Raw genomic sequence first — 14,578 nt, 5'->3', positions numbered from 1 at the left:
CTACAGTGCAGAAAGAGGCCATTCGGCCCATCGAGTCTGCACCGACCACAATCCCACCCAGGCCCTACCCCCATATCTCTACATATTTTACCCACTAATCCCTCTAACCTACGCATCTCAGGACACTAAGGGGAAATTTTAGCATGGCCAATCGACCTAACCCGCACGTCTTTGGACTGTGGGAGGAAACCGGAGCACCCGGAGGAAACCCACGCAGACACGAGGAGAATGTGCAAACTCCACACAGACAGTGACCCAAGCCGGGAATCGAACCCAGGTCCCTGGAGCTGTGAAGCAGCAGTGCTAACCACTGTGCTACTGTGCCGCCCGATGTTAATCATAGATCATAGATCAGATCATAGAAACCCTACAGTGCAGAAAGAGGCCATTTGGCCCATCGAGTCTGCACCGACCACAATCCCAGCCAGGTCCTACCCCCATATCTACCCGCTAACCCACACATCTCAGGACATTAAGGGGCAATTTTAGCATGGCCAATCAACTTAACCCGCACATCTTTGGACTGTGGGAGGAAACTGGAGCACCCGGAGGAAACCCACGCGGACACGGGGAGAATGCACAAATTCCACACAGCCAGTGACCCGAGCTGGGAATCGAACCCAGGTCCCGGGAGCTCTGGGGCAGCCGTGCTAACCACTGTGCATATGCCTGTTTCCACCACCTCCTCTGGCAGCCCGTTCCAGGCACCCACCACTCTCTGTGACAAACTTCCCCCACACATCTCCCTTAAACTTTCCCCCTCTCACCTTGAACCTGTGCCCCATTGTAATTGACACTTCCACCCTGGAGAAAAACCCTCTGACTACCCACCCTGTCTTAAAGCTTAATCATAGATGTGGGGGTAATAGGCTAGGCCAGTATTCATTGCCTATCCATAATTGCCCCTTGAGAAGGTGACGGTGAGTTGCCTTCTTGAGCCGCTGCAGTCCATGTGGTGTAGGTACACCCACAGTGCTGTTAGGGAGGGAGTTCCAGGATCTTGGCCCAGTGACAGTGAAGGAACGGCTGATATATTTCCAACTCAGGATGGTGAGTGGTTTGCAGGGGAAATTCAAAGTGGGTGGTGTTCCCATTTAGATAGCATAGAACATAGAACATAGAAAGCCACTGCACAAACAGGCCCTTCGGCCCACAAGTTGCGCCGATCACATCCCCACCTCTAGGCCTATCTATAGCCCTCAATCCCATTAAATCCCATGTACTCATCCAGAAGTCTCTTAAAAGACCCCAACGAGTTTGCCTCCACCACCACCGACGTCAGCCGATTCCACTCACCCACCACCCTCTGAGTGAAAAACTTACCCCTGACATCTCCTCTGTACCTACCCCCCAGCACCTTAAACCTGTGTCCTCTCGTAGCAACCATTTCAGCCCTTGGAAATAGCCTCTGAGAGTCTACCCTATCCAGACCTCTCAACATCTTGTAAACCTCTATCAGGTCACCTCTCATCCTTCGTCTCTCCAGGGAGAAGAGACCAAGCTCCCTCAACCTATCCTCATAAGGCATGCCCCCCAATCCAGGCAACATCCTTGTAAATCTCCTCTGCACCCTTTCAATGGCTTCAACATCTTTCCTGTAATGAGGTGACCAGAACTGCGCGCAGTACTCCAAGTGGGGTCTAACCAGGGTCCCATAAAGCTGCAGCATTATCTCCCGACTCCTAAACTCAATCCCTCGATTAATGAAGGCCAGTACGCCGTACGCCTTCTTGACCGCATCCTCCACCTGCGAGGCCGATTTAAGAGTCCTATGGACCCGGACCCCATCCCCATCTTAAACGGAATAAAATGTCCCAAGGTACTTTCCAGGGTCATTTAGGAAACAAATGACACAAAGAGCAAAAGGAGTGAGTTGGCCAGATAACCAAAGGGATGGGTTGTAAGGAGTGTGCAGAGGGAGTAAAGAGAGGAAGAGGAGCAAAGATAGACCGGGAGTTCTCAAGCTTAGTGTCTTGGCAGCAGAAGGCACAGCCTCATTGGTGGAGTGATTAAAATTGGGAAATGCTTCAGAGGCCAGAATTGGAGTAGAGAAATCTTGGGTGACTGTAGGGCTGAAAGAGAGAAGGGTGGAGGCACTGATTGCTTGGTGGGGAAGAGACTATGGAATGATATAAAGGTTTGGAAGAGAATTTTAAAATTGAGACATTGCTTGACTGGGACTGAATATCATAGACTCATAGAATCCCTACAGTGCAGAAGGAGGCCATTTAGCCCATTAAGTCTGTACTGCCTCTTCAAAGAGCATCTTACCCAGTCCCTCAGCCTGCACGCTAGCCCCGTAACCCTGCACATTTACCATGGCCAATCCACCTAATCTGCACATTTTTGGACATTAAGGAGCAATTTAGCATGGCCAATCCACTTCACCTGCACATCTACATCGAGTGAAAGATACAAAAGTCTGAGGTCACATACCAACCAACTCAAAAACAGCTTCTTCCCTGCTGCCATCAGACTTTTGAATGGACCTACCTCGTACTAAGTTGATCTTCCTCTGCACCATAGATATGGCTGTAACATTACATTCTGCACTCTCTCTTTTCCTTCTCTATGATCGGTATACTTTGTCTGTATAGCGCGCAAGAAACAATACTTTTCACTGTATGTTAATACATGTGACAATAATAAATCAAATCAAATCAAAAGTCTGAGGTCACGTACCAACCGACTCAAGAACAGCTTCTTCCCTGCTGCCGTCAGACTTTTGAATGGACCTACCTTGCATTAAGTTGATCTTTCTCTACACCCTAGCTATGACTGTAACACTACATTCTGCACCCTCCCCTTTCTTTCTCTATGAATGGTATGCTCTGTCTGTGTAGCACGCAAGAAACAATACTTCTCACTGTATCTCATACATGTGACAATAATAAATCAAATCAAATCAAAAGTCAGGTCACGTACCAACTGACTCAAGAACAGCTTCTTCCCTGCTGCCATCAGATTTTTGAATGGACCTACCTCGTACTAAGTTGACCTTTCTCTATACCCTAGCTATGGCTGAAATGCTACATTCTCCTTTCCTTCTCTATGAATGGTATGTTTTGTCTATATAGCGCACAAGAAACAATACTTTTCACTGTATGCCAGTACATGTGACAATAATAAACCAAATCAAATCATCATTTTAAAAATGTTTTTGCTTCCCATTCCAGAATCGGAATGTTGGGTTTACCCACAGTTGCGGTATAAAGCCACTGGCTTATAATCAGGGAGTTGTCAGAGTTTTGGGACCTGTGTCAACTTTTTGCTGATTTTCTTGGTGGGTGGGTAATCGCTTGCAATGAGACCAAACAAAGTAGGGAAACCAGTCCCACAGGATAACTCAGCTCCTGGTCGTGAGCTGCTCTGGCATATTTCAGATTTATTTCAGATTATCAGTTGTCCCAAAGAACGGTGACCCCTAGCAACCTGCAGCACCAAACACAGAGAAGAGACGCTGAGCCGATTACTCGATTGCTTAATCAAGGAGGCCGTGCATGAAGAGTTCCATTACAACTTCAAAACACATGTTATTGGCTGTAAGGCAATCTGGGAGAGCCCGAGGTAGGAAAGGGGGCTTTATAAATGCAAGTCCTTCTCTAACCTTCAATTGCCCTCAGACCAAGCCAAGTGAAGTTTGTTCTGGTCTGTCTTTACTCTTGTAGCTGGTTTCGTTGTTTATGAAGTTCATTCAACTCTTCAAATCAGGTGAAAGTTATTTTCTTTTCATTCTTCCGCAGCGGCCAAGTTTTCTGGATTTCCGAACCGGATCCCAGCCTTCGTTGTTCCTGTTGGAATAGCTCAGCATTCATTCTGCTGTCAGCATGAATTTAGGTGACCCAGGAACAACGTTGCTTTTTGCTTTCCTGAGTATTCTGCTGGTTGTATGGTTTCGGAAAAGCAAAGAGCGGCAGAAAGGCAGGCTTCCCCCGGGACCTGCTGCTCTCCCAATTCTTGGCAACCTGTTCCAGGTGCAGATAAAGGCACCTCATAAATCTCTCATCAAGGTAAGTAACTCAATTCTGTAATTCAAATGCCTTTTTGTTTCTTTCCAGGTTTTTCCTAACTTTCCCCTTTAACTCATCCAAGAGGCCATTCCGTGTTGATGACCTGGGGCGGCATGGTGGCACAGTGGTTAGCACTGCTGCCTCACAGCGCCAGGGACCTGGGTTCGATTCCGGCCTCGGGTGACTGTCTGTGTGGAGTCTGCCTGTTCTCCCTGTGTTTGCGTGAGTAGTTTGTGTGGGTTTCCTCCGGGTGCTCCGGTTTCCTCCCACAGTCTGATAGATGTACTGGTTAGGAGCTAAATTCTCCCTCAGTGTACCCGAACTGGCGCCGGAGTGTGGTGACTGGAGGATTTTCACAGTAACTTCATTGCAGCATGGTGGCGCAGTGGTTAGCACTGCTGCTTCACAGCGCCAGGGACCCAGGTTCGATTCCCGGCTTGGGTCACTGCCTGTGTGGAGTCTGCACGTTCTCCCCGTGTCTGCGTGGGTTTCCTCCGGGTGCTCCGGTTTCCTCCCACAGTCCGAAAGACATGCTGGTTAGGGTGCATTGGCCGTGCTAAATTCTCCCTCAGTGTACCCGAACAGGCGTCAGAGTGTGGCGACTAGGGGATTTTCACAGCAACTTCATTGCAGTGTTAATGTAAGCCAACTTGTGACTAATAAATAATAAAGCGACAAACTATTGTTATTAATCAATGTCTAACATCAAACCATTGTGGAAACATACTGGGCTGGATTTCCATTGGGTTGTGGAGACCCTGCAGAGTTTGAAAAATGGCAGGCAGGACCCAGATCTGGCAGTTCAGCTCCTATTTCCAACTGGGAGGGGAAAGGGCATGGGTGTGAGCGCACAGGCATGAATTACAAATCAGCCGGGCCATTTACGGACTAGGAGACCCAATTTTCGCTCCAGGGATGGCCTCAACTACAGTGTGTGTTCCAAGACTTCACGGCGGAGAAGTAAATACTCTCAAGGACGGATAAGGTATGTAGATCTGTCAAGTTATTTAAATCCCCTGGCTTTTAGTGAAGGAATGGTGAAATACTTCCAAGTCAGGTTGGTAGGTGACTTGGAGGGGAGCTTCCAAGGGATGGTCTTCCCTTCATCTGCTGCCCTTGGCCTTCTAGATGGAAGTGATCGTGGGCTTGGAAAGTGCTGCCTAAGGAGCCTTGGTGAGTTCCTGCAGTGCATCTTGTAGATAGTACCACATCCACAAACATTCACTCCCTCCACTGCCAGTGCACAGTTGCAAGGCTTCTTAGAAAGCAACCGGAAGTTCCCCTCCAAGTCACTCACCATCCTGACTTGGAAATATATCGGCTGTTCCTTCGCAGTCGCTGGGTCAAAATTCTGGAACTCCATCCCTAAAAGCACGGTGGGTGTACCTACATCACAGGGACTGCAACGGTTCAAGAAGGCAACTCACCACCACCTTCTCAAGGGACAATTAGGGATGGGCAATAAATGCTGGCCTAGCCAGCGATGCCCACATTTCTCGAATGAATAGAAAAAAAATTGAACTTTATTTTATCTTAGTTTGGCCCCTGCAAGCTGCCTATTTTGGATACTAGGTGAGTTGGCACTAAGGGTATAAGGGCAAAGGGTGGTAGTGGAGGACATGGGTTGGCATGAGTTGGTACTAATATGGCATAGGAACTATAAAGGGGCCATGAGGATATGTGAATGGCATGTGTTGGCATTAAGTGCGGACAGTGGGGAGCTTGGGTTAGCACATAGGGTGTAAGGAGCCATTGGGCATGGATGGGGGCATGGGTGGGCATTGAGGCTACAAAGGGCCATGGGGCGGGTAGATGGGGGCACGAGTTTACGAGGGCGGGGCATGGGCAGTGAGTGGGAGTGTCTGAGGAATGAGGGTTGTAGGGGCCAATATTTAACAAAACAACTGGGACAGAGGGCTAGAGAACTGAGACAGACCGTTTAGCCAGCGTGTCTGGCCACTCGACATCCCTTGTGGCCACAGGTGACCAGCATTCTGAGGTGGTGGGCCCGACTCAACTCTGAACCTGCCCATGTGGAGTGAAAATCTCGCAGTTCAGGGCACTTCTTTCCTGAGACAGATGCAGTGCACTTTCCCAACTCAAGCGAGCCGCTGTAATTCCCATTATGGGGATCTGTTCATCCTTGTTTTTGGAGACTCTTGCTGAATAGACACTGTAGTTTTGGGTCCCGTATCTAAGGAAGGATGTGCTGGCCTTGGAAAGGCTCCAGAGGAGGTTCACTAGAATGATCCCTGGAATAAAGAGCTTGTCATATGAGGAACGGTTGAGGACTCTGGGTTTGTACTCGTTGGAGTTTAGAAGGATGAGGAGGGATCTTATTGAAACTTACAGGATATTGCGAGGCCTGGATAGAGTGGACGTGGAGAGGATGTTTCCATTAGTAGGAGAAACTAGAACCAGAGGGCACAACCTCAGGCTAAAGGGACGATCCTTTAAAACAGAGATGAGGAGGAATTTCTTCAGCCAGAGAGCGGTGAATCTGTGAAACTCTGCTGAAGGCTGTGGAGGCCAGGTCATTGAGTGTCTTTAAGACAGAGATAGATAGGTTCTTGATTAATAAGGGGATCAGGGGTTTTGGGGAAAAGGCAGGAGAATGGGGATGAGAAAAGTATCACCATGATACCGGGGCGGCACAGTAGCACAGTGGTTAGCACTGCTGCTTCACAGCTCCAGGGACCTGGGTTCGATTCCCGGCTTGGGTCACTGTCTGTGTGGAGTTTGCACATTCTCCTCGTGTCTGCGCGGGTTTCCTCCAGGTGCTCCGGTTTCCTCCCACAGTCCAAAGATGTGCGGGTTAGGTTGATTGGCCATGCTAAAATTGCCCTTAGTGTCCTGGGATGTGTAGGTTAGAGGGATTAGTGGGTAAATATATGGGGGTAGGGCCTGGGTGGGATTTGGTCGGTGCAGACTCGATGGGCCGAATGGCCTCTTTCTGTGCTGTAGGGATTCTAAGATGATTGAATGGTAGAGCAGACTCGATGGGCCAAGTGGCCTAATTCGGTTCCCATGTCTTATGGTCTTATGGTAGGCTGTTTGCTGTGGTGCGCTGTTTAAATAGACTGTTTGCTGAGTAAATAGGCTTTGGCTGTGAATCCTGCTCCATACAGCGGTGTCTAGTTTGATGTTGCCCGGGGTGCAATATTTTGTTTAATGGTTGGTTCTTATCTCTCGTGTCTCCACAGCTGAGTGAGCAGTATGGCCCAGTATTCACCGTCTGGTTTGGTACCTATCCTGCAGTGGTGCTGTGTGGCTTTGAGACCATAAAGGAAGCGTTGATTGAGCGTGGGCACGACTTTGACGGCAGATTTCCCGTCCCAGTCCTCCAAAGAATATCAGAAGGCTATGGTGAGCATTCCTTTCATTCCAACCACAGCTTTTACCCCTGTAAGACTTGAGCATTTTGAATCATAGAATGTACAGCATAGGAAGAACCACGGGTGGCACGGTGGCCTGGTGAGTTAGCACTGCTGCCTCTCAGCGCCAGGGCCCGGGTCCAATTCTGGCCTCGAGTCACTGTCTGTGCGGAGTTTGCACTTTCTCCCTGTGTCTGCGTGGGTTTTCTCCGGGTGCTCCCGTTTCCTTCCACACTCCAAAGATGTGTGGGTTAGGTGGATTGGCCATGCTAAATTGCCCCTTAGTGTCAGGGGGATTAGCAGGATAAATATGGGGATAGGGTCTGGGTGGGATTGTTTTCGGTGCAGACCCGATGGGCTGAATAGCCTCCTTCATGCCGGGGGAAGCCCTGTTGACAACAGCGGGACCATAAGATCCTGGCATCCAACCCCTGGCATCCGCGCCATCAGCTGGACTGTAGGATCCCGCCAATGTAGACAAGAGTAAGATTTGAAAAGTGAGCTGAAGCCCAAGATCTGCCATGGTCGTATTGAATGGCGGAGCAGGTTCGATGGGCCGAATGGTCTACTCCTGCTCCTTTTTCTTATGTTTCTCACTTATATCATAGTTTCGTAGAATCCCTACAGTGCAGAAGTAGGCCATTTGGCCCATCGAGTCGCCATTGACCACAATCCCACCCAGACCCTATCCCCAAGTATTTACCCTCTAATCCCCTTGACGCTAATGGACAATTTACCACGGCCAATCCACCTAACCTGCACATCTTGGACTGTGGGAGGAAACCGGAGCACCCAGAGGAAACCCACGCAGACACAGGGAGAATGTGCACAGACAGTGACCCGGGAGGCTGGAATTGAAGCCGGGTCCCTGGTGCTGTGAGGCAGCAGTGCTAACCACTGTCCCACCGTGCTGCCCCTTGTGGGATGTGGGAGGACGGAAGAAAATTGGAGCGCACTTCCAAAGCCTGAAAAACAGAAAATGCTGGAAAAACTCAAACAGGTCCAGCAGTCTGTGTGTTCACAGAGAGAGAGAGAGAGAGACAGAGAGAGAGAGAGAGAGACAGAGAGAGAGACAGAGAGAGAGACAGAGAGAGAGAGAGACAGAGAGAGAGACAGAGAGAGAGAGACAGAGAGAGAGACACACAGAGAGAGACAGAGAGAGAGAGAGACAGAGAGAGACAGAGAGAGAGACACAGAGAGAGAGAGAGAAACAGAGAGAGAGAAAGAGAGAGAGAAAGAGAGAGACAGAGCGAGAGACAGAGAGAGAGAAAGAGAGAGACAGAGCGAGAGACAGAGAGAGAGAAAGAGAGAGACAGAGCGAGAGACAGAGAGACAGACAGAGCGAGAGACAGAGAGAGAGACAGAGAGAGAGACAGAGAGAGAGAGAGGGAAGAGACAGAGACAGAGAGAGAGAGAGACAGAGAGAAAGACAGAGAGAGGGAGACAGAAAGGGAGACAGAGAGAGACAGAGAGAGACAGAGACAGAGAGACAGACAGAAAGAGAGAGAGAGATAGAGACAGAGATAGAGACACAGAGAGAGAGACAGAGAGAGAGAGACAGAGAGAGGGACAGAAAGAGAGAAAGAGAGAGACAGAGAAAGAGACAGAGAGAGGAGATAGAGACAGAAAGAGAGAGACAGTGATAGAGACAGAAAGAGAGAGAGACAGAGAGAGAGACAAAAAGAGAGTCAGAGAGAAGAGAGAGAGAGACAGAGAGAGAGAGACAGAGATAGAGATAGAGATAGGGAGAGGGAGAGACAGAGAGAGGAGAGAGAGACAGAGAGAGAGAGAGACAGAGAGAGAGAGAGACAGAGGAGAGAGAGAGAGGTGAGAGAGAGAGACAGAGGAGAGAGAGAGACAGAGAGAGGAGAGAGAGAGAGGCGAGAGAGAGAAAGACAGAGAGAGGGAGAGACAGAGAGAGAGGGAGAGACAGTCACCCAAGGCCGGAATCAAATCCGGGTCCCTGGCGCTGTGAGGCAGCAGTGCCAACCCACCGTGCCGCCCTTTACTTTGCATTTGGACAGCAGCTATTCAAGATGCTGCTATTCAAGCCTCCTCCACACACATCTTTTACTTGTTCTATTATCACTCAGTTTGGCCTTTCACCTTTTTAATCCCTCCTTTCCACCAGCTCATTACAAATCTCCCCTTCTGTTCTTCTGCCCTTTCATCTGCATGAAACCTCTTACATTTCCAGCTTTCCCCACTCTTCGGTTTCTCCCCCCACAGATGCTGCGTGACCTGCTGAGTCTTTCTGTTTTCTGTCTTTATTCCATACTCTCAGTATTTATAGCGTTGTCCTGTCTAGAATAAACAGCGCTGTTAATGTTCCGACAGCAGGTGGACTGCAGCAGTGGCAGCTCACCACCACCTCTCAAGGGGCAATTAGGGATGGGCAATAAATTCTGGCCTAGCCAGCGACGCCCACGTCCCATGGACAAAAAAACTGAACGACCATGTGATTAAGTTATTCTTGAAAAATGAAAAAGGCCAGAAAATAAATCAAAAATGTTCAATACATCTTGCCCACGTGGGAGGCGATGGCCTAGTGGTATTATAGAACATTACAGCGCAGTACAGGCCCTTCGGCCCTCGATGTTGCGCCGACCTGTGAAACCAATCTAAAGCCCATCTAACCTACACTATTCCAATATCGTCCTTATGTTTATCCAATGACCCTTTAAATGCCCTTAATGTTGACGAGACCACTACTGTTGCAGGCAGGGCATTCCACTCCCTTACTACTCTCTGAGTAAAGAACCTACCTCTGACATCTGTCCTAGATCTATTACCCCTCAATTTAAAGCTATGTCCCCTCGTGCTAGCCATCACCATCTGAGGAAAAAGGCTCTCACTGTCCACCCTATCTAATCCTCTGATCATCTTGTATGCCTCTATTAAGTCACCTCTTAACCTTCTTCTCTCTAACGAAAACAGCCTCAAGTCACTCAGCCTTTCCTCATAAGACCTTCCCACCATACCAGGCAACATCCTGGTAAATCTCCTCTGCACCCTTTCCAATGCTTCCAAATCCTTCCTATAATGCGGCGACCAGAACTGTACGCAATACTCCAAGTGCGGCCGCACCAGAGTTTTGTACAGCTGCAACATGACATCATGGCTCCAAAACTCAATCCCTCTACCAATAAAAGCTAACACACTGTACGCCTTCTTAACAACCCTATCAACCCAGGTGCCAACTTTCAGGGATCTATGCACATGGACACCGAGATCTCTCTGCTCATCCACACTACCAAGTATCTTACCATTAGCCCAGTACTCTGTATTCTTGTTACTCCTTCCAAAGTGAATCACCTCACACTTTTCCGCATTAAACTCCATTTGCCACCTCTCAGCCCAGCTCTGCAGCTTATCTATGTCCCTCTGTAACCTGCAACATCCTTCCGCACTGTCCACAACTCCACCGACTTTAGTGTCATCCGCAAATTTACTAACCCATCCTTCTACGCCCTCATCCAGGTCATTTATAAAAATGACAAACAATCGCTAGACTATTAATCCAGAGACTCAGCTAATGTTCTGGGGACCCAGGTTCGAATCCCACCACGGCAGATGGTGGAATCTGAATTCAATAAAAAAATGTCTGGAATTAAGAATCTACTGATGACCATGAAACCATTGTCGGAAAAACCCATCTGGTTCATTGATGTCCTTTAGGGAAGGAAATCTGCCGTCCTTACCCGGTTTGATCTACATGTGACTTCAGAGCTACAGCAATGTGGTTGACTCTCAACTGCCCTCGGGCAACTAGGGATGGGCAATAATTAGGGACAGCCAGCGATGCCCATGTCCCACGAATGTATCGGAAAAAAATGGAAAATTCAATCACAGCTAATTTCCATTCATGTTAATGCTTTCTTTCAGGAGTTCTGGCCAGCAATGGGGAGAGATGGAAGCAGCTGAGGAGATTCTCTCTCAGCACCTTGAGGAATTTTGGAATGGGGAAGAAAGGAATTGAAGAGCGAATCCAGAATGAAGCCCAGTTCCTGGTTGCAGCTTTCAGAAATAAAAAAGGTTTCTGACGATAGTATTATTCTTTTCAATGATTTAGAGGTAGAATTGTCTTTTCCATGTACCAAACTGGGGATAGGCGGGGATTATTTCTAGAGAAGATTGGGAAGGGCTAGCAGTGTGGAATGGATCATAGAATCATCGAATCCCTATAGTGCAGAAGGAGGCCATTCGGCCCATCGAGTCTGCACCGACCACAATCCCACCCAGGCCCTATCCACATAACCCCATGCATTTACCCTAGCTAGTCCCCCTGACAATAAGGGTCAATTTAGCACGGCCAATCCACCTAACACGCACATCTTTGGACTGTGGGAGGAAACCAGAGCACCCGGAGGAACCCCACGCAGACACGGGGAGAACGTGCAAACTCCACACAGACAGTGACCCGAGCCGGGAATCAAAGAACAAAGAACAAAGAACAGTACAGCACAGGAAACATGCCCTTCGGCCCTCCAAGCCTGTGCCGCTCATTGATCCAACTAGACCATTCGTTTGTATCTCTCCATTCCCAGACTGCTCATGTGACTATCCAGGTAAGTCTTAAACGATGTCAGCGTGTCTGCCTCCACCACCCTACTTGGCAGCGCATTCCAGGCCCCCACCACTCTCTGTGTAAAAAATGTCCCTCTGATATCTGAGTTATACCTTGCCCCTCTCACCTTGAGCCCGTGACCCCTCGTGATCGTCACCTCCGACCTGGGAAAAAGCTTCCCACTGTTCACCCTATCTATACCCTTCATAATTTTGTACACCTCTATTAGGTCTCCCCTCATTCTCTCTTTCCAGGGAGAACAAGCCCAGTTTACCCAATCTCTCCTCATAGCTAAGACCCTCCATACCAGGCAACATCCTGGTAAACCTTCTCTGCACTCTCTCTAAAGCCTCCACGTCTTTCTGGTAGTGCGGCGACCAGAACTGGACGCAGTATTCCAAATGTGGCCTAACCAGCGTTCTATACAGCTGCAACATCAGACTCCAGCTTTTATACTCTATACCCCGTCCTATAAAGGCAAGCATACCATATGCCTTCTTCACCACCTTCTCCACCTGTGCTGCCACCTTCAAGGATTTGTGGACTTACACACCTAGGTCCCTCTGTGTTTCTATACTCTTGATGGTTCTGCCATTTATTGTATAACTTCCCCCTACATTAGTTCTTCCAAAATGCATCACTTCGCATTTATCCGGATTAAATTCCATCTGCCATTTCTCCGCCCAATTTTCCAGCCTATCTATATCCTGCTGTATTGTCCGACAATGTTCATCGATATCCGCAAGTCCCGAACCCGGGTCCCTGGCGCTGTGAGACGGCGGTGCTAACCACTGTGTCACCATGCCACCCTTGGGATGCAAAGTAAATTTTGACATGATGGCTTTGGTTTTAAAATTAATTTTGCCCTGATGGAGAATTTATCTGGAATTCAGAAGCTCAGTAATCTAACGCCTACACAGTCTAAGACACAAAAACAGATTCATCAATTTGTGCAAAGTTGGGTTATAATTCCAGTCACCTTGGAGCACTTCCATCACCAGCATGCAAGATGCATCGGCCGTCAGATGGTTTAAATAGTGGGCGCTATTCAGTGATGTGGAAACTAGTTTCTGTTTGTCCTCATGGACATTTCTTGTCACAAAGGGCCCATTTTAAAAAAATGTTTATTTATTAGTATCACTAGTAGGCTCACGTTAACACTGCAATGAAGCTTCTGTGAAAATCTCCTAGTTGCCACACTCCAGCGCCTGTTCGGGTACAATTCCAGCCTCGGATCTCTGACTGTGTGGAGTTTGCACTTTCGCCCCGTGTCTGCGTGGGTTTCCTCCCACAGTCCAAAGATGTGCGGGTTAGGTTGATTGGCCATGCTAAATGACCCTGTGTCAGGGGAATTAGCAGGATAAATGCATGGGGTTACGGGAATAGAGCATGGGTAGGATTGTGGTCGGTACACCCTAGGTGGGCCGAATGGCCTCCTTTTGTACCGTAGGGATTCTATGATAGCTCAGCTAGTTGATAGCAGCGAGTAGCTGAGCCAAAGACCAGGAATGCTCCATGTTCAATCCTCTGAATTGTCTGGGTGGTATGGTGTTGGGGTTAATGCATTAAGCCTCAGCCCTTGGATTAGGAGGGAAATGGAAGTTCTTGTTCCCCGTGACTCCTCTCCCACATCTTCCACTGAGAGTGTACGTACATGGATGTTGGATGGGGGCAGAATCAGACCACAGGCAGCTAATTGACAATTTTACCGGAAATTCCTGATCTGTAATGTCCATAAAACGTCTGTCTGCCCCTGGCTTTGCTTGTGTAGCACTCTGTACCTTTCTAACTGGCCTTTTCCAATGGTATCAGGGAGCCCGTTTAACCCAGACTTTCTACTGAGATGCGCCGCGTCAAATATCATCTGTTCCATTGTCTTCGGAGATCGGTTTGAATATGAAGATAAAGAGTTTCTCTCGTTGCTGGAGCTGATTGCAGAAAACGGTCGAATCCTAAGCAGCCCCTGGGTGCAGGTGCTCCTTCCTATTTTGGATCATAATGTGACTGAAACTGTGTATATAAATCACTAAAATGTGAAGGACAGATTCAAAACAAAAATGAAAGGCTAATGGGATGCTGGTCTTTATATCAAGACGACTAGAATACAGGGACATAGTAGTGATATTGTGTTTATACAAAGCTCTGATTAGACCACACCAACTGTGAGCAGTTCTGGCCCCCATACCTTAGAATCGTAGAATTCCTACAGTGCAGAAAGAGGCCATTTGTCCATCGAATCTGCACCGACTCTCTGAATGAGCATCTTACCCAGGCCGACCCACCAACCTATTCCTGTAACGCCACACTTTTACCCTGCTAATTACCCCTAACCTGCACATCCATGGACACTAAGGTGCAATTTAGCCTGGCCAATCCACCCAACCTGCACATCTTTGGACACTAACGTGCAATTTAGCATGGCCAATCCACCCAACCTGCACATCTTTGGAGTGTGGGTGGAAACTGGAGCACCCGGAGGAAACCCACGCAGACACAGAGAGAACGTGCAAACTCCCTGTGTCATGTCACCCGAGGCCAGAATTGAACCCAGTTCCTGGTGCTGTGAGGCAGCAGCGCTACCCACTGTGCTGTCCATCGGGACATGGTAGAGATACTGTAGTTATACA

The 14,578-nt window shown here is 48.5% G+C and overlaps 1 protein-coding gene across 1 annotated transcript in view; it reads left to right on the top strand.

The window, feature by feature from the left end:
• The first annotated feature begins 3,560 nt into the window (after nucleotides 1-3,560).
• LOC144511115 (uncharacterized) overlaps nucleotides 3,561-14,578 on the top strand; it is a 58,927-nt gene continuing 47,909 nt past the window's right edge. The window contains exons 1-5 of the mRNA XM_078241091.1: nucleotides 3,561-3,648; nucleotides 3,744-4,010; nucleotides 7,214-7,376; nucleotides 11,270-11,419; nucleotides 13,764-13,924. Of these exons, the coding sequence (XP_078097217.1) occupies nucleotides 3,828-4,010; nucleotides 7,214-7,376; nucleotides 11,270-11,419; nucleotides 13,764-13,924 (657 nt within the window). The 5' untranslated portion in view covers nucleotides 3,561-3,648; nucleotides 3,744-3,827. The remainder of the gene's footprint in view (nucleotides 3,649-3,743; nucleotides 4,011-7,213; nucleotides 7,377-11,269; nucleotides 11,420-13,763; nucleotides 13,925-14,578) is intronic.

This window comes from Mustelus asterias, chromosome 24, assembly GCF_964213995.1.
Source record: "Mustelus asterias chromosome 24, sMusAst1.hap1.1, whole genome shotgun sequence".
NCBI lineage: Eukaryota > Metazoa > Chordata > Chondrichthyes > Carcharhiniformes > Triakidae > Mustelus > Mustelus asterias.
The sequence above is the reverse complement of the archived record's forward strand: the minus strand, read 5'-3'. Positions and strand labels throughout refer to the sequence as shown.